This window comes from Antedon mediterranea, chromosome 6 (genome assembly GCF_964355755.1).
Source record: "Antedon mediterranea chromosome 6, ecAntMedi1.1, whole genome shotgun sequence".
Taxonomy (NCBI): domain Eukaryota; kingdom Metazoa; phylum Echinodermata; class Crinoidea; order Comatulida; family Antedonidae; genus Antedon; species Antedon mediterranea.
The window spans coordinates 23,874,592-23,889,906 of record NC_092675.1 but is presented as its reverse complement, the minus strand read 5'-3'; the positions used below and the strand labels follow the sequence as shown (position 1 = coordinate 23,889,906).

Sequence of the window (15,315 nt, the reverse complement as noted above, 5' to 3'; positions counted from 1 at the left end):
ACCGTTACTATCTGGAGGCGTCCATATAGGCCTACCCTAGCGAACTGCATATCTTCCAGTTAGGAGACTGGCCCTCGACGGACTACACGATGGTGCCGAACTATAAAATTATGTAAACTTCAGTCCATGTTTTTCTAAGGCATCAATGTTTGCTGTAGTTGATATTGCGTTACCATACGATTGAAGATCCCCGAAGCCTAGGTCATCGGCGAAGAAAACTACAAAATTCGGTTTGGTGGAACTTTGTTGACAACGCCCAGTAACGTAAAGCAAACCAATATAAAACGTGGCAAATGTAATTTGTCTGTTTACTACAAACATAGCTGAATCTCGGGTTCTTTAACGGATCCACACTTTATGTAGGCCTTACACTGGTAAGATTCGTGATGTATTAATTAACAGTTGAATTATATACATAAACATATATAAATTTAAAACCATTAACCATTAACATGCTGGTATGGTCTTATGTTTCAGTTATTGTGCTATGTTATCATTAATTATCATCCATAAAAATCGCAAATTGTTTAACTAGATTCGCATGCTGGTATGGTTGTTCAATACAGTGATTTAATTATTACATACATGTTTACAATTACTGAGTTTAAATATTACGGTTTGGAGTAATGTTTAATACTGAATATTGGAATAAAGATTCTGACAAAGTCATATAGGCATTATTACCAATGTTAACAATCGAAATTTTTCAATTTCACAAAACTTATACAAAAGAACATAATCCTTCTTTTGTTATAGATTAGCATTTACAAGAGATTTCTCATTTTTCTTTCCTTTGTAACAGTATTTTTTTCCAAGATAATAATATGAAATCTTACCCATTTGACACTGGGTTCCAGACCAAGCTGATTGGCATATGCAACTGTAACCATTGTTGATGTCATTACAAATACCACCATTCAGACACGGTTCGCTATCGCAAGCATCTAGAACAAGTACTGTAAATAAAGTTTAAAAAATGAATTTTAAAATATTTAAAAAACTATTTTCAAATACCTTTTAGTTGTAGAAAATATACAGTGCAACACGTTTGTGTTTGATAATTTGAGGGACTTAAATTGTTAGTATCAGCAGCCATATCGTCGCAAACATAAACATAAACAATACAAATAAATAAATAAAAAAGGTAAATATGTTAGACAAAAATACTATACTCTTTTATTTCTCAAGAAAAATCGGCTCAGCTGCAGTGATTTAATTCACTTAGGTTGACCCTGGTCTTCTCAAATTCCAGAGTTTTTATCATATCACGTAAATCAACGACAAACAAAACTTGCCGCGCTACCGTACCAGATATCAAATTTTGATTTCTCAAATTTATTTTTCAGAGTTACTGTAGTATGTTTATCTAGATAATACGTCACCACCATGTAGCACACAATTACATTATAAATAAAAGTCAAAAGTTATATTGTTGTTATTATCCTCTAAATTATAATAAATAACACCTAGTCAAGATGATTGTTGTTCTATAAATAATTATTTGAAAAAGAAAAAAAGCTCCCACGGATTGCTTGCTGTACAAAAGGATACATTTGACGGAATAGGCATCGTATAATAATATTGCTCCTAATAACATTTATTTGTAAAAGAAATTTGTAGGATAACATTTGTAAAGATTCTTTAGAAACATTACTCAAACATTCATATGAAAAAAATAAAAATTGTAAATGTTGATTCAAGCCCTGTGAAAATAAGAATGATAGAATAATGTACAGTATAAGCATACATTTTGACTCAATCCTATCTTTGTAAAGTAAATACTTCTTAGTCACCAAGTAAGAAAAGTAAAATACATGTATATAAGCCCCATTGCCATGCTCTGCTTTCACCAGACAAACAATTTAGAATAATAGATGAAATGTGGAACTTGGCACAAAACTGGAAGAACCTTTTTGTAGATATTTTTCTAAAACAATACCAACAGATTTACAAGAAAACAATGAATGTTATTCAATTAAAAAATAATGATATTGAATAACGTTATAGTATTTACGGTGATTTTAGATCAACATTATACTGAGCTTAGAGAAGAATGTTCCGACATAAAAGAAGAGGAAAAATAAAGCAGTAGGCCTGAGTATCATGCACTGATTTCACCAGAAAAAACAATTGAATAAAGGTTGAAATGACGAAGCTTTAGGCATACTTGGCGTTTGACAATTTTCTCCTTCAAAGTTTCCAACACACTGGCAAGTGTAGCCAGTGACGATGTTGCTATTACTTTCACAAATTCCTCCGTTCAAACAAGGGTTAGCCAAACAAACAAGGGCTACAGAAAGTAAGATCAAAGCAAGATTTAGTTGTCACATTAACGGTTAATTAGGTTATATGCATGATATGCATATAACCTCTTGATTCTGTCAAAATCTTTATTTATTTATTTATTTATTTATTCTTTCCTTAGCACTATTTTGTCCGTGCATTATCTTGGCATCAGTTTAATCTAGCTAAGTCAATTTTTCAGAGTATATTCCTTATGGCCAGGAATCGATGTGGTTATATTTTCACGATGCGTAATCAAAAATTACGCGGTCTACGCGCGATTTTACGAAATCACGTTTGTAATCATATCTTCACAAGCGTGAATCACAATTAAACAAAATTTGGTACTCATAAATTTCAGGTCATATTTCATCATATGGCAATTAAATTACGTGCGTAGCGCATATAACGCTTGCGTACGCGCGCTTAAAATGTTCAAAATTGTCAAAATTTATTTTCGATGAAATTAGAGTACGTTTCAGGCAATTTTAAGCGTTTAAAAAATTGCCATGAGTGCGCAGATTTTTGCACGCGCACTGCGCGTTAAACGTTAATGCGCACTCTTTTTGCCCGATTTCTGTTTTACAATCTTTCTTTAATAATATCATCATATTTGATTCAGGTTTCAACTCGAAATTGCGTTATACGAGCACGTCAAAAGTGACTGGCTACGCACGTATAAGTTAACAAAATGGTGAAAATATGCTAAATTTTAAAATTAATATATATCGTCAGAATGCAGGGGAACACCTATTTTTTATTTCATTTTCTTGAAGTGTATGTATCACATGTATGATTTATTATCAAATTAAGAGAACAAAAGTTGATTAAGTCATCATTAATTGCATATTAAATTAAAAAAACATAATTTCGACAATCAAACAAATTATGACATTTTCTTAGGCCAAAATAACAAACTTAACATTAACTTTCTTCCTTCAAAAATTCATATATTAAAGTTAAAAGTATGTAGTTTGACAGTGCATCATTTGTATACATTTTAAAGATGTCATCATAGTAAAAAATTATAATTCATTTCGGTATGTAATAATCTATTTGCATCAAAGTGGTTACTGCATAGTAAATACACGGAGGAATTTTTCTACAACTTTTAGTCAGTTGTGTACGGCTCGGTGGTCTGTGCTCGTGTCTATGGCATTCAAGGTACCGAGATCGAGTCTCACCTTGGGAAACGAAATAAGATTTTTTTTTTTTATTATCCGTATTGTTTGTTCAAATTTATTTCTTAGTGTATAGATTATACACATGATTTATAATGAAATCTAGATAAAAATTAACTTATGTCTTTATTATTATGTAACAACAAATGTGGTTTATGACATTATACGCATATGGATCTTTGATCGGATTGTGATACCGGCTATGGTGTTCGCGTTAGCAAGGTCCTATCATATATTATAAATAATTAAAGATTCTGAGAAAATCAATCAATCAATATATCTTTTACAAATCAATTATCTTTTTTTAAATCAATGCATATAACCTATAATTCGTCATAGTGACGAATTAAATCTAGTTTTACTTGTTGTTTGAATGTTTTTGGCTACAGATACAAATCAGATTATTTACCGTACGATACATATGTTTATAAAATCATCACCCGGTGGTATACTGGAAATTAATTGATTTGATTTCTTAACCGTTAAGACGAGGAAATCTGTGAGAATGGGGAAAAAGTTGGCGCCAACCGAGATTCTAAGCCAGAACCTCCTGCTTGATATGCAGATGTCAACCATTTTTAAACAAAAAAAGAGATTAAATGGCCTTCGATTTCTTTAAAATTCTCTCATTAGTTTAAAGATAAACTAGTTTGGAATGGAGAGGAAATATTTTTCCCCTTAATTTCTGAGTATAAATTAAACAATAATGATATTTTGTAGGGGTGAAGGGGGCTTTAATACCTGTTTCACAGTTGTCGCCAAAGTAACCAGGGCGGCACAAGCATTCATATCCATCAAGTAACAATATACAAGTACCCAAATTTAGACAAGGATTGTTATCAATGCATATGTTTGTAGCAGGTGTTCCACCAACTGAAATCAAGAACAATAATTTTTAATATTTTTAAGACCTAGCCTTTTATATTTATTTTGTAATTGAAATTTATTTAGAAATGTTTTATTTTGATTGTGCTCTTTTTTATTAATTTTTTCTTTCGTTATAGAATTTGCCTCATATTTTGCCATATTATTATTGCAATATAAACAAGTTTTACAAAAATGTTTCGGCTTCTTTCTATTTTATGTAATGTGTCATTTTTAGTTATATATGATACAAAAGAAAATGGTAATAATTTTGAATTGAATTATCAATACGAAGATAAACATTACATTTCGTTTGTTTGAAACTACAAATTTGTAAATGTTTCAGAATTTAGAATAAGAATACAAATTAATTTGTATTAATGAACCGTATAATTTGGTGTAAGCATGGGTATTCTGTTTTAAGAAAAAATATTATTTGGCTGTAACTACAATTCAGTTTGAAACTCTAGTATCAAGTAAGACCTACAATTTTGGCAATTGTCACCAGAGAATCCAGTAAGACACTTGCATACGGCGATACCATTATCGTTTTCACAATCCCCTCCATTTAAACACGGATTTTCAAAACAGGGATCTCCTACAGAAGTAAATAAATCCGTAAATCTGTACATAATATATCTTAACAAAATCAATGTAATAAAGTAACTAGAAATCCCTGAATTTCGAGAACGAATAAAAGAACAACATGCAGCCAAATAAAAAAAAACCGCTATACCAACAAATAATCTCTAATAGGCCTACTGTATAACGATTTAATTCTGATGATTACATGATTTATAAACAAAAATATAGAAAAGAAATATTTTTTCCAAAAGGACAGCCAGATATATAGAACAATTAAATAGAATAAATCCCATAAAGATAAAGACCTCGGTAAGTAAAGCAAAGGATATTAAAAGGAACATGTGGACAGTAGAATAGAAAAATATGTAGAGGGAGGTCTAAGTATAGTTATATATATATCATGGAAAAGGGACTCTCTGAGATCAAACGTTCCACATAGCTCTTGCCGACTAGCGATCTGAGAGACAGAGAGCCAATATGGCAGAAGCAAGTGTTAGTGATTTTCCTGACCGAAGAATCGATATTAGGCCTACCGACGAAAGCGTCGAAATGTAAAAAGGGGAAGAGCGAATTTGATATATAATTGATCTAAATGTCATTTAACAGGACCATGTGTAAAATAGGCGATACATCTATACCTGAGATAGTTTTTATCCTGTATAATTATGTTTTAAATAAAATAAATAAATACAAATTAAACAAATTCAGTTAAGAACTTGTCCTTTGCTTTATTTTGTATGGAAATAACCAGAAAAGAGTTTAGGCTTTAATGTTAAATAGTAGGCCTAAACCTATTTTGATTAGTCGACATTAATTTGAAAGAATGTGGTATACAGTAATAGTCTTTAGTTTAGTTTCCACAACGTATAATCATGATATTATGCTGATTGGTTGATTTGCAGTGTTTTAACATAGGAAAGCGCGTTTAATTATCGTTTGATCTCACCGCCGATTCTGTGTGTGTTCTTTTGTCCATTATGCCATATGTATTTAGAGTTGAAAAAAAAATAAACCAATATTTTCAATAATAATATTAAAAGTTATAGAAGATGTATAAAGAACGATATTGATAGAAGCTTGATTTGATGTTCATATCTATAATAACACGGTGTATCGAGTTAATCAATAACAAATAACAAGTCATCATTTAAAAAAGTAATTAGCAGAAGTATAGTATAAATAAAAGCAGAGTTGAGAATCAGAATGACTAAAAAAACCCTAATGATCCAGTTCAAACTGATACAGCACGCGTTCCTTCTGATTTAATACTGAAAGAATATCCAAAATGTCAAAAGAGAAGCAAAACAAAAGAAAGAAAAAATGTAGACATGCATTAATGAAATAAAATAAACTGTTGAGCCAGCCAATGTTACCCTCTCCCGAGATGTCGCAGGTTGAGCCCGAAAACCCATCCGTACAAAAGCATACGAATGAATCGGTTATAGCAAATGTTATACAGGTTCCTCCATTTTGACAGGGATCAGATGTACATGGATCTTCTGCAAAGTTCATAAACAGCGAAGGGTAACCATATAACAGTAATTAATCAAATAGTATGTTAGTTCTAGTTTAATTTAGTGACACATGGTCATGCAAACGACTCACACTTACACCCATACAATAAATTAATACATTAGTAATAAGGTTAAATGATAAAATGCAGTATAAAACTTGGTGTGCTGATGAAATGCTATCCAATGTCGTCTAAGGATGTCCTGATTGATTGATTGGTGAAACACAATACACCTAGATGATACACGGGAACTTCAACATTCTCGTTAATAATAAAGTAAATTATAACAAATAATTAAATATAACAATAAAATTTCATTATTATCTCATTCCATGAAAAGGTCACTGTGGTGCGTTTTTCCTTGTAATCATAACAGTATATACCTACCTGTTTCACAGTTAGTTCCAATATAATCCGTAGTACAGACACATGCGTAGAAGTTACCGGTATTAAAAGCATTACATGTTCCTCCGTTTTGGCATGGACTACTTCCACAAGGTCCATCCGCTTGAAATGAATAAAAAGGAAAATATATCAACTAAACCATTTAAACGACATCATGAACATTGTGTGTTGTAACTGAAATGATAGAATTCGGTAGAGTAGTTGCTTTAAAGGCGTAGAGTTTGAACGCATGTGCAGACTTACCTGATTGACATTCGTCTCCTGTAAATCCAGCTAGACAAGAACAGGTATACCCACCAGTACCAGTTTGTAAAATGCATTCACCACCATTTAAACACGGATTATTCGTGCATGCCGTTATTACTAAAGAGCAAACATCAAAATGTTAATTTGACAACATTTGTAAGATGATGTTATAGTTAATCAATAATAATTGAATTGAGATATCTCGAACAAATTGATATCTTGTTAATGATTAAATGACATTTGGCTCACAATGCACCTCTAAACCTCTACAAGCATACCAAAGAAAGATAAATTGTTATTCGAAACAGTATGAAGCTCTGTCTACACCATCGAATTTTATGTGATACAAAACATGATGTCGTCATATATACATAGACAATGACGTCATACCACTACCATATTTTGTCAAATTCTAAGTGTAGACAGATTTGTAATTAAAAGCAGGTTTTGATTGTTAACTTATTCTGAAACAGTAAAAATGCAATAAACCAAAGTGGTATACAATCATCCGTGTACTTCAGCCTGCTTAATGATTAGGCCTATATTGCCTGATCCGTCTGCAATAATAACAATGTTTGATTTTACCAAGTATCGATCGATTAGAAGCTATCAATTGACATTTAGAAATGCTGTGTTTACCATTGTTCGCATTGTGAAAGCACGATTCAATTCGTGAACAACAAAAACAGAAACATAATGAGCATGGTGCTGCAGCTTTACAAGTGGATAATATTAAAGGCTTAAGTTGTTCTTTGCAAGAAGAAGTAAAGTTCTAGGCCAAACACTGTTGGCCTGCTAAACGTCACATTCGTCACATGCTACAACTTTCAGGTTAAATAAAGATGCCCTTCGTGCCTGTATTTTCAACATATTATTGCTTTAATTAGGCCTACATTTATGTACAGTATTCCAGTTTCTAAATTAGTGTGACCAGGTTGAAGCAGAGCTGCTCGATATTTGCTTTTAAAGACCAAGATTCCAGTTTAATTCAATTAACAAAACACAGTCTGCTGTTTGCTGTAAACATGCTACACTTTGCAATTCTACTGTGATACTGTACACAAATCAACATGCATTAGTTGTAGACTAATGCAATTTTTGGAAGAAAAATATGTATTATTAAAAAATATATATTATATTACCAATATAAAATATAAAATAAAGTCAAATTCAACCAAACCGAAAATGTAAAACATGCACAAAAATAAATAAAAATATGGCGAGAAATCATGCATTTAAATGAAAATTTTTGCAAGGAAATACAAATTAGTGATGAAATTGTAATTTGAATATAGATACAAATTATTATTATTATTGGCTTTTGCAAATTCAGATAGAATTGTATCATTGTGGTATTATATAGTATAGTGTTGGTACTGTAGCCTACAGTATGTGTTCATATGGTATGTAATCAAATGGTAAATCTTACCCGATGATACTGTACCACCATATAATAATTTAAGGTAGCAAAAACAATAACCAATTAAAGAAAACAAAAACTAGAAAAGCATTCCGAAAAAAAAAAATTAGGGATGCATTACCCTCGTCACAGAGTTGACCGGTAAACCCTGCGGAGCAGATGCAATCTCCTTCGATATTATCCTGATTACAAACACCATTTTCACACTGAGTTGATCTTGTACTACACAGATCAACGTTTCCGATTTCTGTCCATTAAGAAGAAATAGAACATTGGATATCAATATGAAAATACCTGCGTGCTATTACAACCCGTAGCCTTATGTTTTTGGTAACAAAGCCTAGGCGGATTTATACAGACAGCTTGCCGGGTTAAAGACTGAAAATTTCCCCTTCATATTTCCTAAAAATACATACGCACATTCATGATTTGTGCCATGGTGGACACGCTGACAACCCGCGAGGTGTCGGAATTGATCTGCCATGGCGTTACTTCGAAGTAATATTTAAGGACAAGTTTGCTTGCCATGTGAAAAGCACTTCTTGAAGACCGGTCGCGGGAACTAAAGACAATTCGATTCAAGAGGTAACGGGAAAAAAGGCAGGGACAATCTTTTACCAAACACCGATCTATGTATGTTCTAAAGGCCCATTTACATTAGGGCGATAACAGTTTTCCTTCTAGGTGGGATAAGCTGTAGGTCTATTTGATAAAAATAATATTGTTAAAAATCCAATCAAATGACGTCATGATAAATAAAAACAATAAAATCGTTGTATTGAACGATAGGCCTATTATTGCTCTTACTAATCATGACGTCATTTGATTGGACGTGTGGAAATTTTCATCAAAGGCAGCATAGATGATAATCTTAATTCTAGCATGAACACTTAAAAAAATTCTTTTGTTTTAGGTATGAAAAATGCATATTTATCTTTTTATCGTCGATTGTTATCACCATAGTGTAAATCTGCTGTTTTGGAACACTTCTTGGAATGGATAAAAAAACTGAGATCTACGATATAGTTTACAGTACAGGCTATAGTTTATTTGGATGTGTTCAATTTTAGCCCTGTCTGTTAAAAAGCACACATGAAAGAGACATTTTTTGTCATGTGTGTGTGTGTCCTTCAACATACATGGTGTTGTACAAGACGCCATAAAGTTTAGTTCATTTAAAAATATGATCAGCTGTTAGTAGAGCATCTATTCAAAATCATAAGAGCAAAAACTGTTGCTAACACCATGACCTTTAGCTCAAAGAATCTTGATCTGAAAACTTCACACACTCAATTAAAATAATTTAAATATCTGAATTTAACTTTAACCATAGAGAAATAACCAATTAATAAATTAATTCTGGTGACATATGTGTCTACAGTACTGTAAGCCGTGAGTTACTGTAGGATTATTTGAATATGAATAAATTAAAACAGAGCGGGGATGTTTATTCTTTAGGCCGCTGATGTAATTCACATTATATGTATTACAAATTTACCAACAATGTAATTGTGTTTTTATAACAGTTAGACCTATATATACTAAAGCTATTTTAAACCTTACTAACCAATTTGAATATGTCTTACCGTCGTCGCAGTTTGTTCCTTGATATCCATCAGGACATGAACAGATGTAGAACTGTAGGCCTACTATATCTTGACATATCCCTCCATTTTCACAAGGCGAACTGTCACACGCTGCAAATAAAATAAGTTTGAATAACACGATTTGAGAAAAGTTATTTTCTTTCCGGGATCATTCGGCATCGGTAAAATACTTTTAAAATCTACCACTGAATTGCTTTGAAAACTGTGATTCAGAAGGAAGAAAATGTTTTGATAGACGTGGCGTACTACTGCATATTCCAAAGGCCGACCTGAACTACTTCCACAGTATATATGGTTTAATTTTTAACAGTTTAAACTTTGCTACAGTTGTTTGAACCAAATTGTATGTAACATAACTACTGTAGGCCAAATTTTATTCGGACTTAACGTCTAAAGCTCTGCCTACACTATCAAACTTTATGTGACAAAAAATGTGATATGCCCATATATAGACATGGTGATGTCATATCACTATCATATTTGGGCATATCACTACCATATTTTGACACATCACACTTTTTTTTTGTCAAAACCTGTAGTTTAATGATTTGTCTTTTTATTGTTTGATCTATTTTTTTCGTTTTTTTGTTTGTTTTAACTTCTATATAGTATAAATATTTAATTATTTTAGCATCACAAACTGGACATTCACGTTTTATTCTTATAAAAGTATCTTGTATTTCTATTGTTTTTATTCCGATGGAAAAAGATTGATTGTCCTAAATCAGGGAAGAGTGAAAGTAATGCGGTATGCGAAAAACTTTAAAAAGGCTTTATTAATTCGAAAGAGTTACTTGAAATTCTAATTTCAAAACAGAATTCTATAATGTATTACCAAATTGAAAGATGTTATTTACTCCACGGATTTGATTGATTATCACTGAATACACAATTATCAAAAAATTAAAAAAAAGACCAAATGTATTATAACCTAGATAGATGAAGTCACTTTTCGGATGTACTGTAAGTCTTTATTAATTATCAACAGGTCTTTCTTCGTTTCATATTGTTTTAAGTTTTCGGGGTTCGAGGTTTATTTAATTATTTCAGTACGTGTATTACACCATGTCATTATTATTGACCATGATTCATCATTCTCAATGATGACAGATGGTGTACAGTAAACATAACTGACCAATATTGCTCACTAATAAGCGTACATTGTGATTTAAACAGTACACGCCTAACTTGAACTAAACCAAATTCAAAAATCGAATTTCTTATTGATTCGTGTTAGTCATAGTTATTGCTCCTTTTGTTTTCCGTTGTTAAAATCAATAATGATTTGTTCTTATTCGAGATATCGGATTTTCAATTCAATTTTCCCAATGCTCAACAGTAATCGCGTTAAACCGACTGGGGCCAAATTGTGTTGTGTATAGGCCTAATAATAAATATATATTTCTTACATAGGTTGAAAAACAAATGACGAAAGTCATCAGCAAGAAAATCCGTTATATTTTCGCAAATACAGTACCTCTAAATTTATAAATATTTCCCATCACATAACCCGTATTGAATAATAAACCTTTAATAATGTATATAATAATTAAACATTTAAAACATGAGGCCAACATTAACACACGGTCGTCATTATTGTGTAGGCTATGAAACACATTTAGATCTTTCTATCAGACCAAAAAAGTCAGAGGGTAGTTTGGACATTGTAACATTTTCGTTATCATATTCTGTAGCTCTGTTGATGGATGATGTTTTGGAGTGGCCCACAGGAATACCGACCCACAGTCTTTACAAAATCTCGTAATTAGAGATAGGCCTATATTAAAGAATAGTAAATTTCTACCGTAAGACCAAGATATATTTCTAGAATGACAAAACGAATCACAACTTGACTGGATATTATACCGTAACTCATTGAATTTGAATGTGTTTAGTTTCAACGTTAATGCAATTTTCAATGACATAATTATGCATCTACAGTAGGGCCTGCCTACAGTATAAACCGACAATATGTAACTGTACGTATCCAGACCATAATTACTGATAGTGATGATGAAGCTACATATTTAACGATGGAGAAAATAGCTGGGTAGAATATGACTACCTGAAGATTGCAGTATATATGAGCAAATTCAGAATATAAAAAAGGGCTACGACTTAGCAAATCAAGGATTTATTTTCAATTTTAAAGGGGATCTTCCATTTCCTCTTGAATCCACCTATGAATGAAGTCATGCTGTACGTGTACCGAGTGATATTGAATGGGAAATGATACAGTATATGTATACCACAACGACTTTACTGCAAAATACAATACAATACAATACAGTGTATCTTGGTGGGACAGACGGAAATAGAATGGTACCCACTCTGGTGTGAAACTAAAAGCCGATGTTTTATTGCAGAATAAATGAGTAATCAATGTAGGCCCGTTACTTTAAGTGTATTCACTTACCCTGAGCATTTATCACTGACAAGTTGGCGAAAGCTATCAATATAAATAATCCTAATTCGGTAAACAGCATACTAAATTCTAAATTTGGTTAAACGGGACTACAGATAAGTAAATAGCATCACACAGATGTCATTGAGGATCTTCTAAATAAAATATCTCCTAAGTTTGATGAATCCGGTTCCTGTGGTAGGCCTATAAAATCCTGAAACCAGTATTTCAGTTTGTATACTGTATAGTCTGATACCGATTGACGCAACAAGTGTTGATATATTTTTTGAATAACAGGATAATGGCAATTGCGTCGCGTCGTTTAGTAACGTATAATACTGTACACGGTCATTTGAATGCAGTCTTTTGTTAAAGCATACAATAGCTTTTGTCAGGTACACCAATGCGTGAACGTTCTCACTGTACAAACAAAACGTGCCACGGTTCATTCAATACGATGTCATTTTCATGCTATAGTCTATAAGTCAATATATCATTACAATATCATACCTATTGAATTTACGTTTTATTTATATATTTAACAAGATGATAAAATATGCTGCGGCGGCAATGGTGTCGAACGTCCTACGGTGCTAACATTATATACTAATTTCAGTTTTTTATAAACTGAAATAGACCGAAAAAATAATGAAATGAAAGATTATTCAATAACGACAGAATCATAGGCTAAGTCATTCATTCAGAACCGATGACGTTTATCATCATTGGTATGTTATTTAAGATCTAGTCATAGTGCTAGTGGACATTCCAAGGAGCAAACATAGTTGGGGAGATCGGACTTTCAGTGTTGCTGGATCTAGGCTCTGGAACCACCTACCCTTGACACATCATTATTGAGTCACTTTAAGTAACTACTCAAAACTCACCTTTTCTGATTTTTTACAGCGCCATGAGCAATGAATGTTGGAATGGCGCTATATAAATCGAACGATTGATTGATTGATTGATTGAGTGGTATTTTTTAAATATTTTATGTCTTTAGACAATGTGGCCAAGGATTACCAATAGAAATTAATCACTGTCCTATCAGATAGGTGGTAATCCCCCTGATACAAGGGCTATTTTGTGAACCAGTTCAACGGGGAAACCCCCTACTCTTCTCGAGTAATGAACTGGTACACATTACACATGTTATAAGCCATGTGTACACTGAACCTCGGTTTATAGTCCTTATCCGAGAAGACTTTTTACACCACCAGAACTAGGAGTGAGTCAGCCTCGAACCCTTGCCAATAATGTTGTTTGGCTCTTTAGGTACGACGGTAAATGGCGCCCCTGCCTTAACCGCTCGGTCTTTTGACATAATCCGTACTGCTACCAGTAGGCCTACTTTTTCATTTTATGTGAATAATTTATTACTAATCTCAATCTCAAACATTGTTGGTAAACTTTAATATTACTAGATGGTACGCTCGCTTCGCTCGCGTACCATCTAGGTCGTGCCCACAGATGGTTCTCGAATACACAGTAATTTCAGCGTAACAAAACTGGCGATTTCAAATGTACGTACCGCAGGACTATATACATTGTCGTTTACAGAAACGAATAAATAGACACGATGATTTATGTAGTCAACTAAAATTAGCACCCTGGGAATTACTTCCGAAGGAGAAACTTATCACAAAATTGATTTGGACTCATTTAAAGAAACCCAATTTGTGTTTTGTATGTAACATTAGGGTTGAGGGATGGTAAAGCGGATAGGTACAAAGAGGAACAATTTTTAAATATATTCTTTATCCACTCAGTAACGAAATATTTTTTTCATGTTTTATAGGCCTATAAATAATATACCTCTAAATACAGTAAAACATTTGCGATTTAATACTTTTTTTATTTTATTTATTTATTTATTTCTTTTAAATATTCATTGTACACTAATTTTCCCCTTGTATGGCAAGAGATTCCTAATTATATTAGAGAACATTCTTTATTTAGTTTAGTTAAAACTGTCACTGTCATAATCGATTGAAATATTAAAGTACCATGTCACGATACACAACTACGACGTTTATATTTGGTAATTATTAATTAATACAAACGTTGATAAAGAACTGTCAGTATAAAGTTTATTTGTATATAATAATGTGTTTATATATCTAACAGTAGAGCCTATCCACAATCTCGCAAGTTTATTCTCAAAAGGCCCATATATTTACCTACCGTATGTGTTAAACCAAGGGCTCATAAATTTACCTACAGTACTTGTGTTAAACCAAACTCTGGCAGACTGAGAGATTGGGATGTTCCATTCATCGCAAATCAATAGATTTGTATAATCGTATATTAAATCTATCAAAATAGTATTTTTTAAAGAAAATCGGCCTGTCTTTAACATTATGATGGTGTACTCTAGCTGTTCAACCGGTTTTCAGCTATTAAAAACAATTATCGTAGGAGGAGATAGGAAAATGCGAAGCCTCCTCGCATTTTTGTGGCGGGTATTTTTCAAGACGGACATCCATTAGACAGTGTATACCACGATCGGAAAACACCCCTATTTGGGGCAAATCGTTGAACCTAAATTCGTTTTAATCGTCAATAACTAATTATCTAACTCAATTTAATTAGTAAACAGGGTTACATCAGGTGGTTAAAATCAGTACCGAAAGTACGAACCAACTTTATATACCATCGAGTACAAATTCTAAATGTAAGGCGCGATTTACCGAATTTTGCCCTTACGTAAATTTATATATAGATGCAATGTACCAGTATATAAACCAAAAGAATAGAAGTTCCTTTTATTGTTACAGTCTTTATATGGTCCAAAGTTGTGAAATGAA

General features: G+C 32.4%; 1 protein-coding gene across 1 annotated transcript in view; it reads right to left on the bottom strand.

Moving 5' to 3' along the window:
- LOC140052511 (uncharacterized) overlaps positions 1-10,135 on the bottom strand; it is a gene marked incomplete at its 5' end in the record, with an annotated part of 59,086 nt that extends 48,951 nt beyond the window's left edge. The window contains 9 exons of the mRNA XM_072098118.1: positions 837-956; positions 2,168-2,290; positions 4,206-4,337; positions 4,816-4,926; positions 6,287-6,412; positions 6,814-6,933; positions 7,075-7,194; positions 8,619-8,744; positions 10,084-10,135. Coding sequence (XP_071954219.1) covers positions 837-956; positions 2,168-2,290; positions 4,206-4,337; positions 4,816-4,926; positions 6,287-6,412; positions 6,814-6,933; positions 7,075-7,194; positions 8,619-8,744; positions 10,084-10,135 — 1,030 coding nt within the window. The remainder of the gene's footprint in view (positions 1-836; positions 957-2,167; positions 2,291-4,205; positions 4,338-4,815; positions 4,927-6,286; positions 6,413-6,813; positions 6,934-7,074; positions 7,195-8,618; positions 8,745-10,083) is intronic.
- Between the last annotated feature and the right edge of the window lie 5,180 nt (positions 10,136-15,315).